We start from the raw sequence: 21,290 nt of genomic DNA, 5'->3' as shown, positions 1-21,290 counted from the left end.
ACTGTGTGTGTGTGTGTGTGTGTGTGTGCGTGTGTGTGTGTGTGACTCCCTATTTTGGGATCTTCTCCCCCCACTGGCTGTCGCACACTAAAAAAAAAAAAACGCTACCGTTATTCATTCATAGTGTTCTGTAAATGGGAAAACAACAAGTCCGGACATCCTTTGAGGCAGCCTTTTTAGTTCTCAATGTACTACCAGAGCACTACTGATCACTCTGGGTAATTCCCCGAACTTCCTATCAGAGAGTGTAGCTGCCTGCCCTTGGCGGAAGTACGGACATACAGTATTCAGGACCGTGGCATTATACCCTCCACCTGCTGATTGTGGGTGAAATGCTTTACAGGTCCCTAACAAAAAGTAAATGCATTATTTTTTTTGCCTGCAAGAAAATGTGCATTTATTATTTTTATGTATCAGTGAACTTATCCTTTAAGATGGTTACAGCGTCTGATGGTTCCTATGTTATTTAACCATTGCAGTGTTATCTTATAATATTCACATAGTGAAAGCATACAGAACTCCTCCTTTAATGACATTACTCTCAAGTAGGGATGAGCTCAGGCGTGTTCGCATGTAACACGTGCAGAGCCCGCTAGGAAGTCGGCGCAGCTCTGCACTAATCACAGGCAATGAGACATCGGGGCAATGTCTCACTGCCTGTGATTAGCGCAGCGCTGCGCCGACTTCCTAGCGGGCTCTGCACGTGTTCCATGCGAACATTCCTGAGCTCATCCCCACTCTCAAGGTGGAGATAATTTCCAATTATATTGAGTGGAACAAAAATACAATTCCATACCTCCCAACTTTTTGAGATGGGAATGAGGGACACCTATCAGCAAAAGTATGCAGGCATAGGACACACCCCTTGCCACGCCCCTTAAAGGGGAATTGTACAAAAAACAAAACAAGATTTGCTTAAACTCACAAGTGCTTTTTTTTTTTACCACTACTATTCCTTTATATTGGCTTTTGGAATTTACAAACGCAGCCATTTAGAAATCGGATGAAAGGTTTAGCGCTGGAAAACACTTTTTGATAGAGAACAAGTACATTTTATATGCATCTATACAGATCAGATCAAAATGAGGGACAAATGAGATGGAGTGAGGGACATTGCTCCAAATCGGGGACAGTCCCTCAAAATCAGGGACAGTTGGGAGCTATGCACAGAGGCAAGAGATACAGAATCGGACAGATGCAGACAGTCAGAAACAGGAAGTGATGCTGCAACTGGGGAGGAAGTAATAGACAGACAGGAAGTGAGGTCTCTTATGAACAGGAAGTGATGTAGAAACATAAACAGGAAGTTCTAGGTGAGAGGTGAGTTAAGAGGAAGTGGAGAGGAGACATTGCTGGAACTGGCACTAGAGGAGGTAATAAGATCTTATTTTATATTTACACCCAGTAACCCCCCGTCATGTCCGTCCCCTTCCTCCATAGTCACTGTGATGTCTTTTATCTCTAACAGATGTTTATATACATGCACATATGTATATATATAATATGTATATTTTATTATACAGGATTATTATATGTTTATAATCAATACAGAAATATAACCTATATATATTATTATTATACAGATTATATGTTTATAATCAATACAGAAATATAACCTCCCTATAGAGCTACATATTTCACTTTCCTGGTGCCTTCATGGCAGCATACGCAAACACATGCTGACATGGATAGGCCCCAGGAAAGGAAAATTACGTAGGTAGCGATTCAATTTTCCATTTATATGAGTGGTTGCCCCGATGCGCGGCTTCAGAGATCGGGGCAATGTCTCACTGCCTGTGATTAGCGCAGCGCTGCGCCGACTTCATGGTAGGCTTTACACGTGGAGCGTGCGAACATGCCGGAGCTCATCCCTAGTTCTGATGCTAATTGAATGCAGATAAGGCACCGAGTGAGTTTAATTACCACCTTAATCAGCCTCAGAACCTGTGTAATTCATATGTGTTCGGGTTTAAAGGGATGAGGTGGCAACCATAAATGAAGCACTATTTCTTCCGTTGACACCCACAATGGGTTGTAACTTCTTCCACCGACAACCAAAATAGGGCACTATTCCTCCTGATGACACCAACTATTTCTCCCCCCTAATACTAAAGATCAGCATTGTTTACTTCCACTGGCCACAGTCTGGCACCTCTAAAGTCTGAAGGACGGTAAACCGGCCCTTTCTTTAGAAAGTTTGGAGACCCTCGCACTATATGGACATATGTCTCCATAAATAGAACTTCTCACTACTATATATATATGTGTATGTATGTGTGTATGTATATATATATATATATATATATATATATATATATATACACACACACACACACACACACACACACACACACACACACACACACACACACACACAACACAGTTCCCTCACTTTTGGACGAAGGATTTACAATGAATCTCTATTTGTCTATGAGTTCTAATGACCAGCGAGGGCGCTATATTATCTGTCTACAGAGATCAGAGTCTTGTATGGATCTCATCAATGAGGATGGAGGAAGACCCGAGTCACATGACTGAGGGGATATTATATTTCAGCCCCTTACTGCATGCTGATTAACTTGTGTAAAAAACATGTATATACTTGCCTATTTTCAGCCTCCTCTGATCTTGTCAGGTGGTCTGGCTCACCTGTGTCAGCCAGCGGAAGCTGCAGGGGAGAAGAGACCGCCCACACTGGCTGCACCATGGAAGCCTATGGGTGCCTATAGGTGATGTCATGGCTTCCAGCTTTCACAGCGCTTTCTCTATTCCTCTGCAGCAGGTGCTAGCTGACACGGGATCCCATGACCGGACCAGCCTGAAAAAAGTTAGGTATATACGTCTTTCTTACACTGGTTGGTTGCTATAGGTGTTGGAGAGGGGATGGAGCATTTTAAAACTAGTTTTAGCTAAAAATCTTCTTTAAATCCCACGATGGAGATCATTTGCCGGCTCACCAAAGATGTGAGGAGGATTCTGGAAGGTCACATGACATCACTCTCATCTCTATTGATAAAACACAGACCTGACTGGAGAGGTGAGGAGGATTCTGGGAGGTCACATGACATCACTCTTATCTGTATTAATAAAACACAGACCTGACCGGAGAGGTGAGGAGGATTCTGGGAGGTCACATGACATCACTCTCATCTCTATTGATAAAGCACAGACCTGACTGGAGAGGTGAGGATGATTCTGGGAGGTCACATGACATCACTCTTATCTGTATTAATAAAACACAGACCTGACTGGAGAGGTGAGGAGGATGCTGGGAGGTCTACATGACATTATTGTTGCTTTTTCAATCCAGAGTTTTCCTCTGGTGAAGTCTGGAGACCATTTAACCATCACAGTGCCTTCACTTCACTCCCTGAAACCCAAGAGAACAACAACAAGAAGATTCTGGAAGTCACAAACAATGTCATTGAGCTGCTGACAACAGTGGTGTCAGGATGTCACTGTCTATTTCTCCATGGAGGAGTGGAAGTATTTAGAAGGACACAAGGATCTCTACAAGGACGTCATGATGGACAATCAGCCGCCCCTCACATCACCGGGTAAGAGGAGACTTTATTGTGAAGGAGAGAGCAGTACGGAGGCTCCACCTAGATCCCCCATCATCTGATAAACACATAGAAACAATGTATTCAGTCAGTGTGTGTGTTTCCTACAGATGGATCCAGTAATGGGAACCCACCAGAGAGATGTCCTCGTCCTCTGGATTCCCGGGATTCCACACAGGAAGGTCACACCATCCCCCACCATCATCAGGTAGGTGGGAAATTACTCTAAAGTTTATGAGATTACACTCTTCTCTCATTTTATTGGTCCTCACATTTTAAAGTTTTTTTTTTTCTTTTTGTTGGTTTAGCACGAGGAGCAGATGTTTTTAAAAGTTATTGTTAAAGAGGAAGAGGAGGAGATGGCTGTGATGGGTTATCAGGAGTTTACGGAGGAAGTTGAGATGACGGGGACAACTAAAGAAGAGGAATCCTCTCTAGATATCAGCACAGGTGAGTAATGAACACTAAATACAGAAACCGTTCAAGTATATAGATTGATGATTGGGGATCTGTAGACCTTCACCTCTGGTAATACGATCTCTGCAAGGACGTCATGATGGAGAATCAGCCGCCCCTCACATCACCGGGTAAGAGGAGACTTTATTGTAAAGGAGAGAGCAGTACGGAGGCTCCACCTAGATCCCCCATCATCTGATAAACACATAGAAACAATGTATTCAGTCAGTGTGTGTGTTTCCTACAGATGGATCCAGTAATGGGAACCCACCAGAGAGATGTCCTCGTCCTCTGGATTCCCGGGATTCCACACAGGAAGGTCACACCATCCCCCACCATCATCAGGTAGGTGGGAAATTACTCTAAAGTTTATGAGATTACACTCTTCTCTCATTTTATTGGTCCTCACATTTTAAAGTTTTTTTTTTTCTTTTTGTTGGTTTAGCACGAGGAGCAGATGTTTTTAAAAGTTATTGTTAAAGAGGAAGAGGAGGAGATGGCTGTGATGGGTTATCAGGAGTTTACGGAGGAAGTTGAGATGACGGGGACAACTAAAGAAGAGGAATCCTCTCTAGATATCAGCACAGGTGAGTAATGAACACTAAATACAGAAACCGTTCAAGTATATAGATTGATGATTGGGGATCTGTAGACCTTCACCTCTGGTAATACGATCTCTGCAAGGACGTCATGATGGAGAATCAGCCGCCCCTCACATCACCGGGTAAGAGGAGACTTTATTGTAAAGGAGAGAGCAGTACGGAGGCTCCACCTAGATCCCCCATCATCTGATAAACACATAGAAACAATGTATTCAGTCAGTGTGTGTGTTTCCTACAGATGGATCCAGTAATGGGAACCCACCAGAGAGATGTCCCAGTCCTCTGTATTCTCGGGATTCCACACAGGAAGATCACACCATCCCTCAATATGATCAGGTAGGTGAACTCATGTGAAGCACTAAAATAATTCTGAATTAGTGAGATTAAATTCCTCTATGTAGTTTCTTGTTTTACTGCTTACTTCTACACCTGAAGTGCAGCGTTTGCTCTCTTTTATATCTGCCTGGAGTTTAGCTTTAATAGATGTTTTCTATTATTTTGGGGTTTAGGGTGAAGAACGGATTAATATAAAAGTTGTAGTTAAAGAAGAAGAAGTGGAGACATATGTAGGGGGTGATCAGCCATCCACAGAGGAGGTTGGGATGATTACAAAAAGTGAACAGGCAGAAATGTCTCTACTTATCAAAAGAGGTAAGTAACAGAAATTATGGAGGAAACAGGTCACTATCTCATTTTACTTCTGAGTATAATAATTGTAGTTTAAGGTAAAATGTTATATAGAAAAAGGAGAGGGAATGATGGTGGCCAGCTATGAAGGTTCTGTAGGTAAGGGGCAGCTTGGCACTTGGTGATCCCTACCGAGTGGCTGGGTCCCTAACTTAGGGCCTGCTGCAGAAAAGAACCCTCCTAGGGACTGTGCCTGGAAACAGAGTGTGCTAGGCCTCACAATGTAAGTGCGTTAGTTCCCCTCTTTGTCTTCGGGTTGGATATGGTAAAGTGTTGCGAAGTGCTAGTGGAGAAGAATCAGTGCTCACTGCTATGTGTGCATGTTCATATTACTGCTGAGTATAATTATTGTAGTAAGGAAAAATGTTAGATAATTCTCAGATCTTCACATCATCCTGTAGGCAGGTGCTAAAAGGTTAAATGTGTGTTTTGCTTAATAAAGGGTTAATGTGTGGTATGGGAATTATTAACACTTGGTGCTGTGATGTGCCTTCCCCTGCATGTGTAACTTCCTGCTTCTGTGCCTTCACCTGCATGTGTAACTTCCTGCTTCTGTGCCTCCCCTGCATGTGTCACCTCCTGCTTCTGTGCCTCCCCTGCATGTGTAACTACCTGCTTCTGTGCCTTCACCTGCATGTGTCACCTCCTGCTTCTGTGCCTCCCCTGCATGTGTCACCTCCTGCTTCTGTGCCATCCCCTGCATGTGTAACTTCCTGCTTCTGTGCCTTCACCTGCATGTGTCACCTCCTGCTTCTGTGCCTTCCCCTGCATGTGTAACTTCCTGCTTCTGTGCCTTCCCCTGCATGTGTAACTTCCTGCTTCTGTGCCTTCCCCTGCATGTGTAACTTCCTGCTTCTGTGCCTTCCCCTGCATGTGTAACTTCCTGCTTCTGTGCCTTCCCCTGCATGTGTAACTTCCTGCTTCTGTGCCTTCCCCTGCATGTGTAACCTCCTGCTTCTGTGCCTTACCCTGCATGTGTCACCTCCTGCTTCTGTGCCTTTCCCTGCATGTGTCACCTCCTGCTTCTGTGCCTTTCCCTGCATATGTAACTTCCTGCTTCTGTGCCTTTCCCTGCATGTGTCACTTCCTGCTTCTGAAGGGATATATGTAGGAGGAGACTATCTCAGGGTCTGTCAGTGTATGGGAGGTGATCAGTGAGGACGCTGCAAATATGTGAACTGAACTGTATGGTGGAAGCTTAGAGGGACCCCAGGATGGGTTCTGAGGACCTGACTTTTGATGTTATTTATGGGGATGCAGCTAAGCTATAAAAAGCTATGAACAGTGCCACACAGCAAAATCCAATACAGTGTTGAGAGAGAATGAAATTGTATATCCCTCATATGTACTGCTAAGGAACTTGTAGAGATCTGTAAATATAACTTTATTCACTAAAGTTGTTATTGGTTAGGAGTAGGGTTGCACCAATACTAGTATGGGTGCCGATACCAAGTATCAGTACTTGTGCAAATGCACCGATACCTGAAAACTATACTTCCAGGCTCGGTTTTTTGAGCTGTCAGTGGGTCTCCCTTGTTGACAGCTGAAAAAAACAAACAGATGGCAATGTTTATTAACAACATTCCTCAGCCGCTGAAACACTAAAATAAAAAGAAATATTATTTATTTTTGTATCTTTCTGTTTCTTCATCTGCAAATCAAAGGGATGAACAAATGTTCCTCTGTTTAAACCCTTATTAACCCCTAATTTACTCTAATCGGCCCTAATTAACTCCCTATTCTCCTCCATTTATTATTTTCCTTTTTTTTTTTTTTTTTTCATGTCTATTCTATAAATGATAAATAATTAAAACTGTCTTTTTTTTTGCTTTTTTAGTGAATATTTTTACACATACTGTATATATTTACACATTGAAAAAGCACAAAACTTAAAAAAAAATCTATTTAATTTGTAAATAACTTTTCAATGCTTTGTACCATTGCTGAAATGAAAATAAAATAGTTGGAGGTTTTGGTAATTGGCATCAACGAGTACTAAAAAAAACTCGTAGTTGTAAAAAAAAAAAAGTTATTGATGCATCCCTATTTAGGAGTAACCATCTGGTCTGTGTTGCTTCAGAAGAGAAGGTGCTTTACAGTGAAGCTGGCGGAATCTGGCTGGGGAAGAGGTTATAAAGTGAAACGTGATAAAGTGGATTAGCCAGTTTAGGAAGGAGGATAGTGGTGGAGGTTCTGTAGGTGGTGGTAGCTCGGCATTTGGTGAATCGCACTGAGTGGCTGGGTCCCTAACGCAGGCCCCGCTGCAGAACAGAAGCTTCCTAGGGACCGTGCCTGGAACCACGGTGTGTGAAGCCTCATGGTGGTTCCCCTCTTTGCCTTTGGGTTGAACATGGTACAGTGCACAGTGTTGTGAAGAGCTGGTGGAGGACAATCCGTGTTCAAATTGCCCCCTTAAAATGTCTCTGGAGTCAGTGCCAGGACAAGTATCACTTGCAGGTGATAAGACATGATCCTTCTGGTGTGCGGCCTGGTGAGGTGGCGCTAGCCCACATGCAAGACAATATAAATGTATCAGCATGCAGTCCAATATACTGGCAGTATGCCATGGCCCTGGTCCCAACATACAACAAGGGATAACAGAAATATAGGACAGCGCTAATAAAATACCACCACATGAATGAAAGAAAATAATCCACTATAAAAACAATAGGTCTACACACATAAATCCCAACAATTGACAAAATGTCCAAACAAAATACATAAATACAATGAAAACGTGTGAATGCAAAAATAAAATATGTTAATAAGTTCCTCACAGAATCCTATCCTTCCTCCCAAACCTAGGTGATCCAGCCCGTAAAACAAAACAATCCAATCTTCCATGATAACTTTGCAGCTGCAATCCCAGGTGATCTTCACAGTGCACTGTGTTAACCCCGTGCTCCAAATCTATTGTCCTTTGTATATAGGCCTCTTGCATTACAGGAGGTCTAAATGATTGATGAAATGAAAGGTTAAGCCCTCCCCACTCTTCCTCATGCATACTTTGAAAGCCCAGAAGGATCAGAATTTCTGATTCGTCCTCAGATACAGTATGGCTCAGAGGGAAGAAGAAATAGCATAGTGCTCACTGTAATAGTAATAAAAAAAAAAAAACTCTTCCACTCCCATATGATCTAAAAAAAAAAAAGTGACCCAATCAGTGATCGGAGTGCAAGCCCCCCCACAAATGTTTTGTGTGCAAAATTCCCAGGTGATCTTCACAGTGCTCTTCTCATACCAAAAAACAAAGTCGTGTTTGTACACACCACCCAGTGCATCCAATCTGCTCTCCTTGAGCTAGAGACCTTTTAAATCACAGGAGGTCAATAAACGCTCAATAGGTACAGTACAGAGGTTAAAGTGGATGTAAACCCGATTCATGAAATTTGAGCTGGTTACATATATCTGCAGTGTTTTTTTTTTTATTATCTCTCTTTAAAGCACTATGTCCCATAGCTTTGTCCTGCTCTGTTCTTCTGTTATCAGCCTGATAACTTTTGACAAGCTCTCCGAGACGGGAGCCTGAAGTGTGTGTCAGGAGAAGTTGCTATAACAAGATTAGCACACAGCTAAACTATACACAGGTAACCTCCTGTATGTGTGGGGAGGGGGTGTGCGCCATTCCTCCAATCAGCTGTCTCACAGTGTCTAGCAATAATCCACTCCTACAGAGCAACCTGGAAGAGAAAATTCTAACAGGACGCAAACTTTCTAAACAGTATATTAAGGTGAAGACAGTAGATATAAATGTAAAACGTAGGGAGATTTGTTTCATCCCCGTGTATCATCTGAGGCTGTTCGCCTCACTGGATATATGTGAGGGTTTACATACACTTTAAAATCTTCAAATCCTACTTATACGTAACTTATGGACAACAACCTGGGGTTAAAATGTTCTCCTCCTTCTTATACCAAGCATAGCTCAAAAAAGAAAAAGCGTCATAGTGCTCACTACAATACTTTATAGATTGCCTACAGTAATAAAACCACTTACAAGTAAAGTGAAGGAAAAACAGTATGCAGTCACAATCTAGATCGGGGCTCTCCAAACTTCCAAAACAAAGTGTCAGTTTACTGCCCTTCAGACTTAAGGAGGACCGGAGTGTGGCCAGTGAGAGTAGTAAACGCCCTGGAATCGGTGGGATAATGCCATAGGCTTGGTGTCAGTGGGAGTAAAAAAATAATATATCATTGGTGTCAGTGGAAGGAGTAGTGTCCTTTCATTGGTATCAGTCGGAGATATAGTTCCCTATCTCTGGTGTCCATGGGAGGAAATGTACCTCATTGTAAGTGTCAGTTAGAGCAATCGTGCTTCATCTTTGGTGTCAGTGGAAGGAATAGTGTCCCACCTTTTGGTGTCAATGGGAAAATTAGTTCCCCCATCTCTGGTGTCCATGGGAGGAAAAGTAACCCATTGTCAGTGTCAGTTAGCGTAATAGTGCGCCATCTTTGGTGTCAGTGGCAGGAATAATGCCCCAAAGGCTGGACAAAGCCAAGCAAAGGGCCACAGTTTGGAGACCACAATCTAGATCAATGGAAATAATAACCAGTGCTATGAGTAAAAATCTTTTTAGCTTTCTAATAGCAATGGCGTTGTGTTCTTCCTACAGCGTAATGACTTCACCGGTTAAACTCCACGTGATGCATTACATCCATAGTGGGACTTCTTTAGCCCCCTGAAGAAGTCCTGCTACAGACACAACACGTCAGAGTTTAAAGCAGAGGTTCACACAAAAATTTAACCTCTGCTTTTTGGAACCCTCCCCCCTCCGGTGTCACATTTGACACCTTTCAGGGGGAGGGGGTTGCAGATACCTGTCTAAGACAGGTATTTGTAACCACTTCCGGGCATAGACTCCCTCAGAAGTCTATGCCTCTTCCCGCCCCCCCCGCACTGTCTGCTGGGACACACACGGGTCCCCAGAGATAGCAGGGACCAGTTAGGACGCACAGCGTGACTCACGCCTGCGCAGTAGGGAACCGGAAAGTGAAGCCGCAACGCTTCACTTCCTGATTCCCTCACTGAGGATGGCGGCGGCAGCTGCCTAGAGCCGAGCGATTGGTCGGCTTCGGCTGCAGACATCACTGGACCCTGGGACAGGTAAGTGTCCATTTATTAAAAGTCAGCAACTGCAGTATAGTTTTTAATTTTTTTAGATGGACCTCCTCTTTAACCAGTGAAGGCATCACACTTTATGAAGAGTGCAGCACCACTTGTTCTGCAGAGCTACACAGGTTTTGTGCTATCTCTTTTAACCATTTTTCGTGCCACTAATGTATGGCATCATCAATAGCAGGGGAGTTGTACACACAGTGGGGGAGATTTACTAAAACCGGAGCACTCAGAATTTGGTGCAGCTGTGCATGGTAGCCAATCCGCTTCTAACTTCAGCTTGTTCAATCAAGCTTTTAAAATTAAACCTGGAAGCTGATTGGTTACTATGCACAATTGCATCACATATTGTGTGCACGAGTTTTAGTTAATCTCCACCCAGTGTGTGTAAATCTGACAAGCTGACTGTTGGCTGCCAGGCGGAAATGATCTGGTAACTGTACAGCTGTATTGCTCCATGCTCCCCCTTCCTCTGTGCACTCCTGCCATGTTTCACACTACATGGACCCCATGATGGGTGTTGTCGGGTAGAGGGGAAGGAGACCTGTGAATGTTAATTTGCTGATCTCCCCTCCCTAGTAAGAACCTGGAAGTGATTTGAATGATATCACTTCTGGTTCTGGCTGTGTCTTTTTCCAGACATTGTGGTTGGGGAAGGAGCCAATTTTTATTTTATTGCCTTCAATGGATGGAAGGTGAGACAAGGGTCAAGTAGACCCCTGCTGTCCCACTAAGGCTCGGTTCACACAGGGGCAACACGACTTTCGGAGGCAACTTGGACGCGACTTGGACAGACTTGGACACTACTTACAACACTACTTTAAGTCGCCCCAGGCCAGGTGACTTGCCGTGGCCAATCAGAGAATGAGCTCCCAGGGGGAAACTCCTTTTGAGAGCTGATAATTCTCTGAGAGTCGCCTCCGTATAGACAGGGATCCGACATGGAGGCGACCTCCATTGAAATCAATGGGTACCAGTTGCCTACAAGTCGGATTGAAGTAGTACAGGAACCTTTTCTGAAGTCGGAGCGACTTCAGTAGTGTGCATTAAGACCGCTCTCATTCACTTACATTGATTTCTACATGTTGTGCGACCTGAGGTGACTTGGGGCGACTTGAAGTCGGATCTGAGTCGCCCCTGTGTGAACCGGCTCTAAAGGGTTGGTTTACCTGTACAGAAAAAATGTAAAGGTTAGCCAACACTGGACAAGTCGTATATAGACTCGGCATGAACTGATTGTTATTGGACATTAAGTGGATACCAGCTAGAGATCGACATTTCCACATATTCCACTGATGAGGAGGTAGAGCTCTAGAACTCAAGTTATTTGTGATCTTCTGACTTTTTTTTACCTTTCTTTCCATCAGATGGATGTTATGCCAGGAATTCCTCAGACAGACGTCTTCTATTATCTGCTGATTGTAAGTCAGAAGATAATGTCATCACACAGGATCCTCCAGGAGGAAATCCAAATACACAAAATATACATCACAGACCTTCCTGTCCGGAGACATCAATGGATCCCTCTGATCAGGGGGAATCTTCTCATCAATCACATACTATGATTGGAAATATCTGTTTAAGATCTCGCACTGCAGATCGATCAAAAGATCCTTCTAATCCCAAGAAATCTTCTGAAGGAGTTCAACGAGGTGAGACTCGATTCTCATGTTCAGAGTGTGGGAAATGTTTCACAAAGAAAGGAGACCTGACTGAACACCGGAAAGCTCACACGAAGCGTACTTTCTCTTGTTCAGAGTGCGGCAAATGTTTCAAACAGAAATGCACCCTTCTTAGACACCAACAAGTTCACACAGATGAACGTCCCCATTCATGTTCAGTGTGCGGGAAATGTTTTAAACAGAAATGCAACTTCCTTCGACACCAGAAACTTCACACGGGCGAGCGTCCCTATCCATGTTCAGATTGCGAGAAATCTTTCATTTGTAAAGGAGACCTTGTCACACACCAGAGAACTCACACGGGGGAGCGTCCTTATTCATGTTCACGGTGCGAGAAATCTTTCATTTGTAAGGGAGACCTTGTTAAACACCAGAGAAGTCACAGGGATGGGCCTCGCTATTTACGTTCAGAGCACGGGAAATCTCTCTCTAAAGAACAGAACCTAGGTGAACACCAGAGAAATTACAAGTCTAGACGTTCCTATTCATGTTCAGAGTGCGGGAAATCCTTTAGTCAGAAAGGACACCTTGAAAAACACGAGAGAATTCACACGGGTGAGCGTCCCTATTCATGTACAGAGTGCGAGAAATCTTTCACTCAGAAAGGAGACCTTGTTAGGCACCAGAGAATTCACATGGGGGAGCGTCCTTACTCATGTTCCGAGTGCGGGAAGTCCTTCATTCAGAAAGGACACCTTGATAAACACCAAAGAATTCACAACGGTGAGCATCCATACCCGTGTTCAATGTGCGGGAAATCTTTCTCTGAGAAACAGGTACTTCTTAGACACCTAAAAATTCACATGGGTTAGTGTCCTTATTTGTGTTCCGAGTGTGGAAGTTCTTTCACTCTGAAAGGATGCTTAGTTGAACACCAGAGAATTCACATGGGTTAACTTCCTTATTCATGTATTGAGTGTGGGAAATGTTTCAAACACTAAGAAAGCTTTATTACACATCAGAGAAGAGACACTGTACAGAGTCCTCAATGCTTTCTGACGGCGGGAAATGTTTTACAGATAAACAAAGTCAAATCAAACTTCAGAGGGAAAGCAGCCGCTGATTCTTTTGACAAATATACAACGGCTTTTACTGGATGAAACTGATCAATAGTTTCCATAGAAAATCTGGAAGGACATATATTTTTATTTTTTTTGTAAAGAAGTACTGTACATCCTGGAGAAACGTACAATAAATTTAGATGGAGTGTGATGGGCCGAGTCTTCTCGTGGCTTCTTGGTATTTCTTGGAGACTCCAATGGTGGGATGTGCCTGCTACAGTTTCTGTCCACCTTGGGTGGTATTCCCATTCCTCTTTATTTAATTTTAATTTTGCACACTTTAAAATAAAAATACAATATGCAGAGTGTGGTAGACCCTTAAATACCAAGGAACAATTGTAACCCCCATGAGCCTCAAATCCTTCAAGGCAGCAGATAGCCCAAGTGGTATACAGTGCAGATCACTGTTCATTAGTGGCATGGAGAAAATATTTGACTTTTTTTTTAGGGGGGTGGTTTATTAATAATATACCCATAAGGAGTAAATTCTAGTACTACAATCTTCATATGAACCAGTACTGAGCTATTCAACACTTGCATAGGTATCCATATAAATTGTCCAATCTGTGGTTAACAAAATGGAAATTGTGACTGCAGGTGGGAAAAACATTAACCCTAATAAAGAATACATGGAGCAACAAGCTAGCAATATAAGGGCAATTTTATTAATACATGGCAAGAAGCGAGCAATGGTAGCAATATATGGGCAATAAAATGCAGGAACAATAACTGGAGCCTGGACTCCCTGTTATTTTTGTGTTCTGCTTAAAAGCATGTGTATGGATCTAGCCTACTGGACCTTATTACACAGGTGGTCGGTGCACGAAGACTTCCTTAAACTGGTGCTTATTAGAACATTCGACTGATGGTCAATTGGGTAAAAGCGCACTTACACACAAATCAAAAGGACACTGCAGTAAATATATTGGGAGGACTTGGCAAGAAATATTACTGCAGCTGAGGGTTGAGCTGTCGGAGAATGTAGTGTGGACGGTGGAGCAGATCTGTCGGAGAATGTAGTGTGGATGATGGAGGACAGCTGTCGGGGAATGTAGTGTGGATGGTGGAGGAGATCTGTCGGAGAATGTAGTGTGGATGGTGGGAGGAGAGCTGTCGGAGAATGTAGTGTGGAAGGTGGAGGAGAGCTGTCGGAGAATGTAGTGTAGATGGTGGGAGGAGAGCTGTCGGAGAATGTAGTGTGGATGGTGGGAGGAGAGCTGTCGGAGAATGTAGTGTGGATGGTGGAGGAGATCTGTCGGAGAATGTAGTGTGGATTGTGGAGGAGATCTGTCGGAGAATGTAGTGTGGATGGTGGGAGGAGAGCTGTCGGAGACTGTAGTGTGGATGGTGGGAGGAGAGCTGTCGGAGACTGTAGTGTGGATGGTGGGAGGAGAGCTGTCGGAGAATGTAGTGTGGATGGTCAGGGGAGAGCTGTCGGAGAATGCAGTGTGGATGGTGGGAGGAGAGCTGTCGGAGACTGTAGTGTGGATGGTGGGAGGAGAGCTGTCGGAGACTGTAGTGTGGATGGTGGGAGGAGATCTGTCGGAGAATGTAGTGTGGATGGTGGAGGAGATCTGTCGGAGAATGTAGTGTGGATGGTGGAGGAGATCTGTCGGAGAATGTAGTGTGGATGGTGGAGGAGATCTGTCGGAGAATGTAGTGCGGATGGTGGAGGAGAGCTGTCGGAGAATGTAGTGTGGATGGTGGGAGGAGAGCTGTCGGAGAATGTAGTGTGGATGGTGGAGGAGATCTGTTGGAGAATGTAGTGTGGATGGTGGGAGGAGATCTGTCGGAGAATGTAGTGTGGATGGTAGGTGGTAGGTGTTTTGGGGTCAGACCCCAAAGCATCCTCCCCATGTTGAGGGCATGTGGCCTGGTATAGTTCAGGAGGGGGGGGCACACTCTCTTCCCCCCCCTCTTTTCCTGCGGCCTGCCAGGTTAAGGGTCTGGTATGCTTTTTGGGGAGTCCCCTACGCCATTTTGTTTTAAAATTTGGCGCAGGGTTCCCCACGATCAGTTTTAAATGACAATTTTTCCTTTAGAAACGTCATTTAGCACTTTTGATTTTCCATGTTCATGTCCCATAGACTTTAATGGCGTTCGTGTGTTCTGCCAAATTATTTGCCTGTTCGCATGTTCTGCTGCGAACCAAACAGAAGGGTGTTCAACGCATCCCTAATCCAAAATATAGAGCCATTCATCCAACTGTCCATCCAGAACCTCTACTTTATAGTCCAGATACATCCTAAATATAGAGGCATTTATACAAGTGCCTCTGGATGGCAAAAATAGACAGGATTCCTCCTTTAATGACATTGCTGTCAAGTAGGGATGAGCTCAGGCGTGTTCACATGCTCCACATGCAGAGCCCGCCAGTAAGTCAGTGCTGCGCTAATCACAGGCAGTGAGACATTGCCCGATCTCTGCAGCCACGCATTGGGACAATGTCTTACTGCCTGTGATTAGAGCAGTGCTGCGCTGACTTCCTAGCGGGCTCTGCACGTGGAGCATGTGAACACGCCTGAGCTCATCCTTACTGTTAAAGCGGAGGTCCACCCTAAAATGGACCTTCCGCTCATCGGAATCCTCCCCTCCCTCCAGCGCCACAATTGGCACCTTTCAGGGGGAGGGGGGTGCAGTTACCTGGATAATCCAGGTAAATGCACCCACTTCCGGGATAGCTCTCTGCGGAAAGGGGCGTAGATTACGCCCCTTTCCGCAAGTGCCCGCCCCTTTCCGCAAGTGCCCCGCTGCCTGCTGGGAAAACACACAGATCCCAGAGGCAGCGTGGACCGTCCTTATTGCACAGCGCGGCTCGCGCATGCGCAGTAGGGAACCGGGAAATTTCCTGATTCCCATACCCAAGATGGCAGCGGCAGCACCCGAGAAACGATCTACAGATCGGCTTCGGGTGCCGACATCGCGGACGCGCTGGACAGGTAAGTGTCACTATTTTAAAAGTCAGCAGCTGCAGTATTTGTAGCTGCTGGCTTTAAAAAAAAAAAAAAAAAAAACGCGGAGTCCCGGCGGACTCCCGCTTTAAGGTGGAGATCTTTTTCCTATTATATCAAGAGGAACACGGAGACAGGAAGAGTGTGATCGTACAGACAGGAAGTGATACAACTGGGGAGGAAGTGATGTCAAGCACAGACAGGAAGTCATGTACCTTATGACCAGGAAGTGATTTATGGATCTAAAAAGGAAGTTCCAGGTTAGAGGTGAGTCGGGAGGAAGTAGAGAGGAGACATTGCTGGAACTGGCAGCAGAGGAGGTAATAAGATATTATTTTTTATTTACACCCAGTAACCCCCCCATCATGTCCGTCCTTCTCCTCCATAGTCATTGTGATGTCTTTTAGCTCTCCAACAGATGTTGCTATATACACACTAATGCCATTATATAATATATATATAATATAATCAATTAAGAAATATATATATATTTATATCTAGGGCCAGTATAAATAACTCTCTACTGGTCTATATGTTCTAATGACCATATAGGTCGTATTATCTGTCTACAGAGATCAGAGTCTTATATGGATCACATCAGTGAGGATGAAGGAGGATCCGAGTCACATGATTGAGAGGAAATGAATGACCTTCCAAATGCTCACAATTCTAGTTGGGCTCAAGCGCGTTGGGAGATTAGGGTTGCCACCAGTCTGGAATTCATCCACACTGTCTGGGTTTTGAATTGTGTCCGGGTTTCAGACCATCTGAAACCAGGACACATTATTCAGAATGGACTGTGATTCACTAAGTACCACAACCGCCAAGTGCACTGACCCCATACACAGAGAGGAGTGGAGAGATGGTTTGATCTGCTTCTTCTTCTTCCACCCCTACCCCTCTGCCCACCCACACTACAATACCTGCCATTCTGTGCCTCAAGAAAGGCATGTGTATGCTGAAAGCTCAGCAATCAGCAGATATATTGTGGATGAAAGGTGTTGATGTCTGAGCATCCATCCTCGGGTGAGTGAGCTCACCATCCATTGTCTGTGACTGAAGTCTCCCCTCTCCATCCCTTCTCTCTCTCCTGCCTCCAAGTGAGTGAGTACACTAAGGTAAAGGGGACTCAAATGTAAGGGGGGGCTCTGTGGAGCTTTGGGAACCCTAATTTTAGTTTTTTTTTGTTTTTGCTTTTTACAAAAGACACGTAGCAAATACATTTTGGCCTAAATTTATGAAATTTGAATATTTTTTTTTTTGTTTTTTTTTTATAACAGAAAGTAGAAAAGGTATTCAACATTTCCAGGGTTTTTTTTTGTTTATATAATAAAATATATGAATAATATAATTATAAAAATTAATATAATAAAAAACAAGTGGTGATTAAATACCACCAAAAGAAAGCTCTATGTGTGTGGAGAAAAGTGTGATAATATTAGTTTGGTTACAGTGTTGGTTGCATGACTGCTCAATTCAGTTGAAGTAGCGCAGCGCTGAATAGCAAAAGAAGTCTCGGTCATGAAGGGGGTAAAACCTTCCAGAGGTCAAGTGGAATTCTATATAAAGCTTAACTAGTCTTAAAAATGCCCCCCCCCCCCCCCCAATTCTTAAACCCATATTAACTATCCTGTGTAAAAAAGATGTACATCAATTTTCAACCCGCTCTGGTATAGTCATGTGATCCGGCTCCCCTGTGTCAGACGCCGGTGGCTGAAAGGGATAGGACGGAACGCCTGACATGACATCACAGACCTGACTGGAGGGGTGAGGAGGATTCTGGGAGGTCACATGACATTATTGTTGCTCTTTCAATGCAGTTTTCCTCTGGTGAAATCCAGTGACCATTTAACTATTACAGTTCCTTCACCTCATTTCCGCAAAAGCAATAGAAACAATGAGAAAAAGATCCTAGAAGTCACCAAGAAGTTCATCAAGCTTCTGACAGGAGAGGTGAGCGGTGGTGGGAATTCTGGGACATTATCCAGTAACAGACAAGGGATGTGTCTGGATGGTGACTGTATCATTGTGTGTGTCAGGTTCCTATAAGGTGTCAGGATGTCACTGTCTATTTCTCCATGGAGGAGTGGGAGTATTTAGAAGGACACAAGGATCTCTACAAGGACGTCATGATGGACAATCAGCCGCCCCTCACATCACCGGGTAAGAGGAGACTTTATTGTAAAGGAGAGAGCAGTACGGAGGCTCCACCTAGATCTCCCATCATCTGATAAACACATAGAAACAATGTATTCAGTCAGTGTGTGTGTTTCCTACAGATGGATCCAGTAATGGGAACCCACCAGAGAGATGTCCCCGTCCTCTGTATTCCCGGGATTCCACACAGGAAGGTCACACCATCCCCCACCATCATCAGGTAGGTGCGACTGAACAAATAGAATTCATAAAGAATTCAAATCTATGACAGGACATTCTTCTTTGTAATCTCTTGTTCATTTTTTACAAATATAGTCTATCATCTTTGTGGTTTAGGGTGAAGAACTGAAAGACATCAAAGCTGAGATTAAAGAGGAAGAAGAAGAGATGTCGATGAGTGGAGCTCAGCAGCCTATGAAGGAGGGAGGTCCTCTGTATTCCCGGGATTCCACACAGGAAGGTCACACCATCACTCACCATCATCAGGTAGATGGGAAGAACATAAAAGTGACTCTAGATTGTATGAAATGACTCTTCTCTTAGCCTATTGGTCTTCACATTTTAATATTTTATTTTCTTTGTTAGCATGAAGGACAGATGTATGTGAAAGCTGAGCTTAAAGAGGAGAAAGAAGAGATGACTGTGACAACTAAAGAGGAGGAACCTTCTCTAGATATCAGTACTGGTTAGTAATGAATACTAAATACAGAAACTGTTCAAGAATATAGATTAGTGATTGGAGATCTGTAGACCTTCACATCGGTTAATATGATGTCTACAAGGACGTCATGATGGACAATCAGCCGCCCCTCACATCACCGGGTAAGAGGAGACTTTATTGTAAAGGAGAGAGCAGTACGGAGGCTCCACCTAGATCCCCCATCATCTGATAAACACATCGAAACAATGTATTCAGTCAGTGTGTGTGTTTCCTACAGATGGGTCCAGTAATGGGAACCCACCAGAGAGATGTCCCCGTCCTCTGTATTCCACACAGGAAGGTCACACCATCCCCCACCATCATCAGGTAGGTGGGACTGAGCATGTAGACCTAAAAATGGATTCTAAGATATGAGATTACATTCTACGATGTATTCTCATTTTAATACTTCCTTCTACATCCAAAAGTACAACCTGAGCTCCCTGCACCACCCATTTCCCATTAATAGATGTTTTTTATTATTTTGGGGTTTAGGGTGAAGAGCTGATTAAAATAAAAGTTGAGGTTAAAGACGAAGAAGTGGAGCCATATGTGGGGGGTGATCAGTCACCCACGGAGGAGGTCTGGATGATTATGAAGCGTGAGCAGGAAGAAATTTCTCTACCTATCAATACAAGTAAGTAGCAGACAATATGGAGGAAACAGGTCACAGTCTCATTGTACTTCCGAGTATAAGGTTTGTAGTTTTAAGGTAAATGTTAAGATAATTAATGGTGGAGGAAAATGGCGAAGGTTCTGTTGGTAGGGGTAGCTTGGCACTTGACGAACCCTACTGAATGGCTGGGTCCCTAAATTAGAGCCCGCTACAGAACCCTCCATACGGCCCATGCCTGGGACCACAGTGTGCTAGGCCTCGCAGTGTAAGTGTGGAGGTTCCCTTTTATGCCTTCGGTATGGATATGGTAAAGTGCACAGTGTTGCGAATAGCTGGTGGAGGACAAATCGGTGCTCAGTGTTATTCCACCCTTATGAACTGAGCAGCTAGTGTTAATATAAACACCACTAAAGATCCTTTTGAAGTACACGCTAGCTATAATCCATTTATACTCTTTCTAAAGAAGGTCTGGAAAGTCAATTATTTAACCAACAGAACAGGAGCCCTGAGCAATAAAATAAATGTGTTGGAATTGTGGTGATAATCACAAATATCCATGAATAGTTGATACAGAGTTGTCACAGATACTGGTGCACCAGTGTATTCAAGTGTACTGTATATACTAAGTGCCATCTCCTTTAACCTTTCACTGCTAATATTGTCAGCAGCAGGGGGGGGGTTTACACTCAGTGTGTATAAACCTGACACGAAAACTGCTGTTACGTGGAAGCAATTGGATGACTGTACAGCTGTATTGCTTCCATGCTACCCCTTCACCACATGCATTCCCACTGAATTTGAATATAATTTCATGTTCTCCACAAACATGCTGGAGATACTGTACACCATATGAAAGGTCCATCTCCATTCCTCAATATAACGTCATGTTCCCAACAAATGAGGAGGAGATACTGTACATCATATGAAAGGTCCATCTCCATTCCTCAATATAACATCATGTTCCCAACAAATGAGGAGGAGATACTGTACACCATATGAAAGGTCCATCTCCATTCCTCAATATAACATCATGTTCCCAACAAATGAGGAGGAGATACTGTACACCATATGAAAGGTCCATCTCCATTCCTCAATATAACGTCATGTTCCCAACAAATGAGGAGGAGATACTGTACATCATATGAAAGGTCCATCTCCATTCCTCAATATAACGCCATGTTCCCAACAAATGAGGAGGAGATACTGTACACCATATGAAAGGTCCATCTCCATTCCTCAATATAAGGTCATGTACCCAACAAATGAGGAGGAGATACTGTACACCGTATGAAAGGTCCATCTCCATTCCTCAATATAACGTCATGTTCCCAACAAATGAGGAGGAGATACTGTACACCAGGCATGTCCAAAGTCCGGTTCTGAACGGCCCGCCTGGTTGTTTAATCATATATATCTTTTGTGGCCCCCGGTGATCTCCCAGCGCCGGGGCCACAAAAGATGTATAGTCCGGCTGCCTCGGAGGGAGGAGGCGGGGCGAGTGCCGTGCACACAGGAGGAGAACTTCCTGTTTACACGGCAGCTGTAATAGGAAGTCCCGTCTCTGCCATTGGACGACTGTGCTGTCCATCAAAGGAGGCGGGACTTTCTCTTAAAGAGGCCGTTGTGTAAACAGGAGATTCTCCTGTAAGATGTCTTTGGCACTCGTCCTGCCCTCCATGGCTGCACTGATGGTAATGGT

At 44.0% G+C, this 21,290-nt stretch overlaps 1 protein-coding gene across 2 annotated transcripts in view; it reads left to right on the top strand.

Annotated features, from left to right (window-relative positions):
- Positions 1 to 749: 749 nt before the first annotated feature.
- Positions 750 to 21,290, top strand: part of LOC143955546 (uncharacterized) — a 48,478-nt gene continuing 27,937 nt past the window's right edge. Inside the window, exons 1-10 of one of the 2 annotated variants that reach the window (XM_077465596.1) lie at positions 750 to 1,373; positions 3,311 to 3,557; positions 3,674 to 3,771; positions 3,872 to 4,013; positions 4,267 to 4,364; positions 4,465 to 4,606; positions 4,860 to 4,957; positions 5,131 to 5,272; positions 11,792 to 12,829; positions 18,067 to 18,071. In XM_077465596.1, coding sequence (XP_077321722.1) covers positions 3,473 to 3,557; positions 3,674 to 3,771; positions 3,872 to 4,013; positions 4,267 to 4,364; positions 4,465 to 4,606; positions 4,860 to 4,957; positions 5,131 to 5,272; positions 11,792 to 12,829; positions 18,067 to 18,071 — 1,848 coding nt within the window. In that variant the 5' untranslated portion in view covers positions 750 to 1,373; positions 3,311 to 3,472. Of the gene's footprint in view, positions 1,374 to 3,310; positions 3,558 to 3,673; positions 3,772 to 3,871; positions 4,014 to 4,266; positions 4,365 to 4,464; positions 4,607 to 4,859; positions 4,958 to 5,130; positions 5,273 to 11,791; positions 12,830 to 16,457; positions 18,072 to 18,157; positions 18,282 to 18,397; positions 18,496 to 21,290 lie in introns of those variants that run through there. The other variant, XM_077465595.1, reaches the window with a different exon arrangement.

This window comes from Lithobates pipiens, unplaced genomic scaffold (assembly GCF_037356315.1).
Source record: "Lithobates pipiens isolate NorthernLeopardFrog02 unplaced genomic scaffold, aLitPip1_a1.2 Scaffold_35, whole genome shotgun sequence".
Taxonomy (NCBI): domain Eukaryota; kingdom Metazoa; phylum Chordata; class Amphibia; order Anura; family Ranidae; genus Lithobates; species Lithobates pipiens.
Note: the sequence above shows the minus strand (reverse complement) of the source record. Positions and strands in the feature narration are given on the sequence as shown.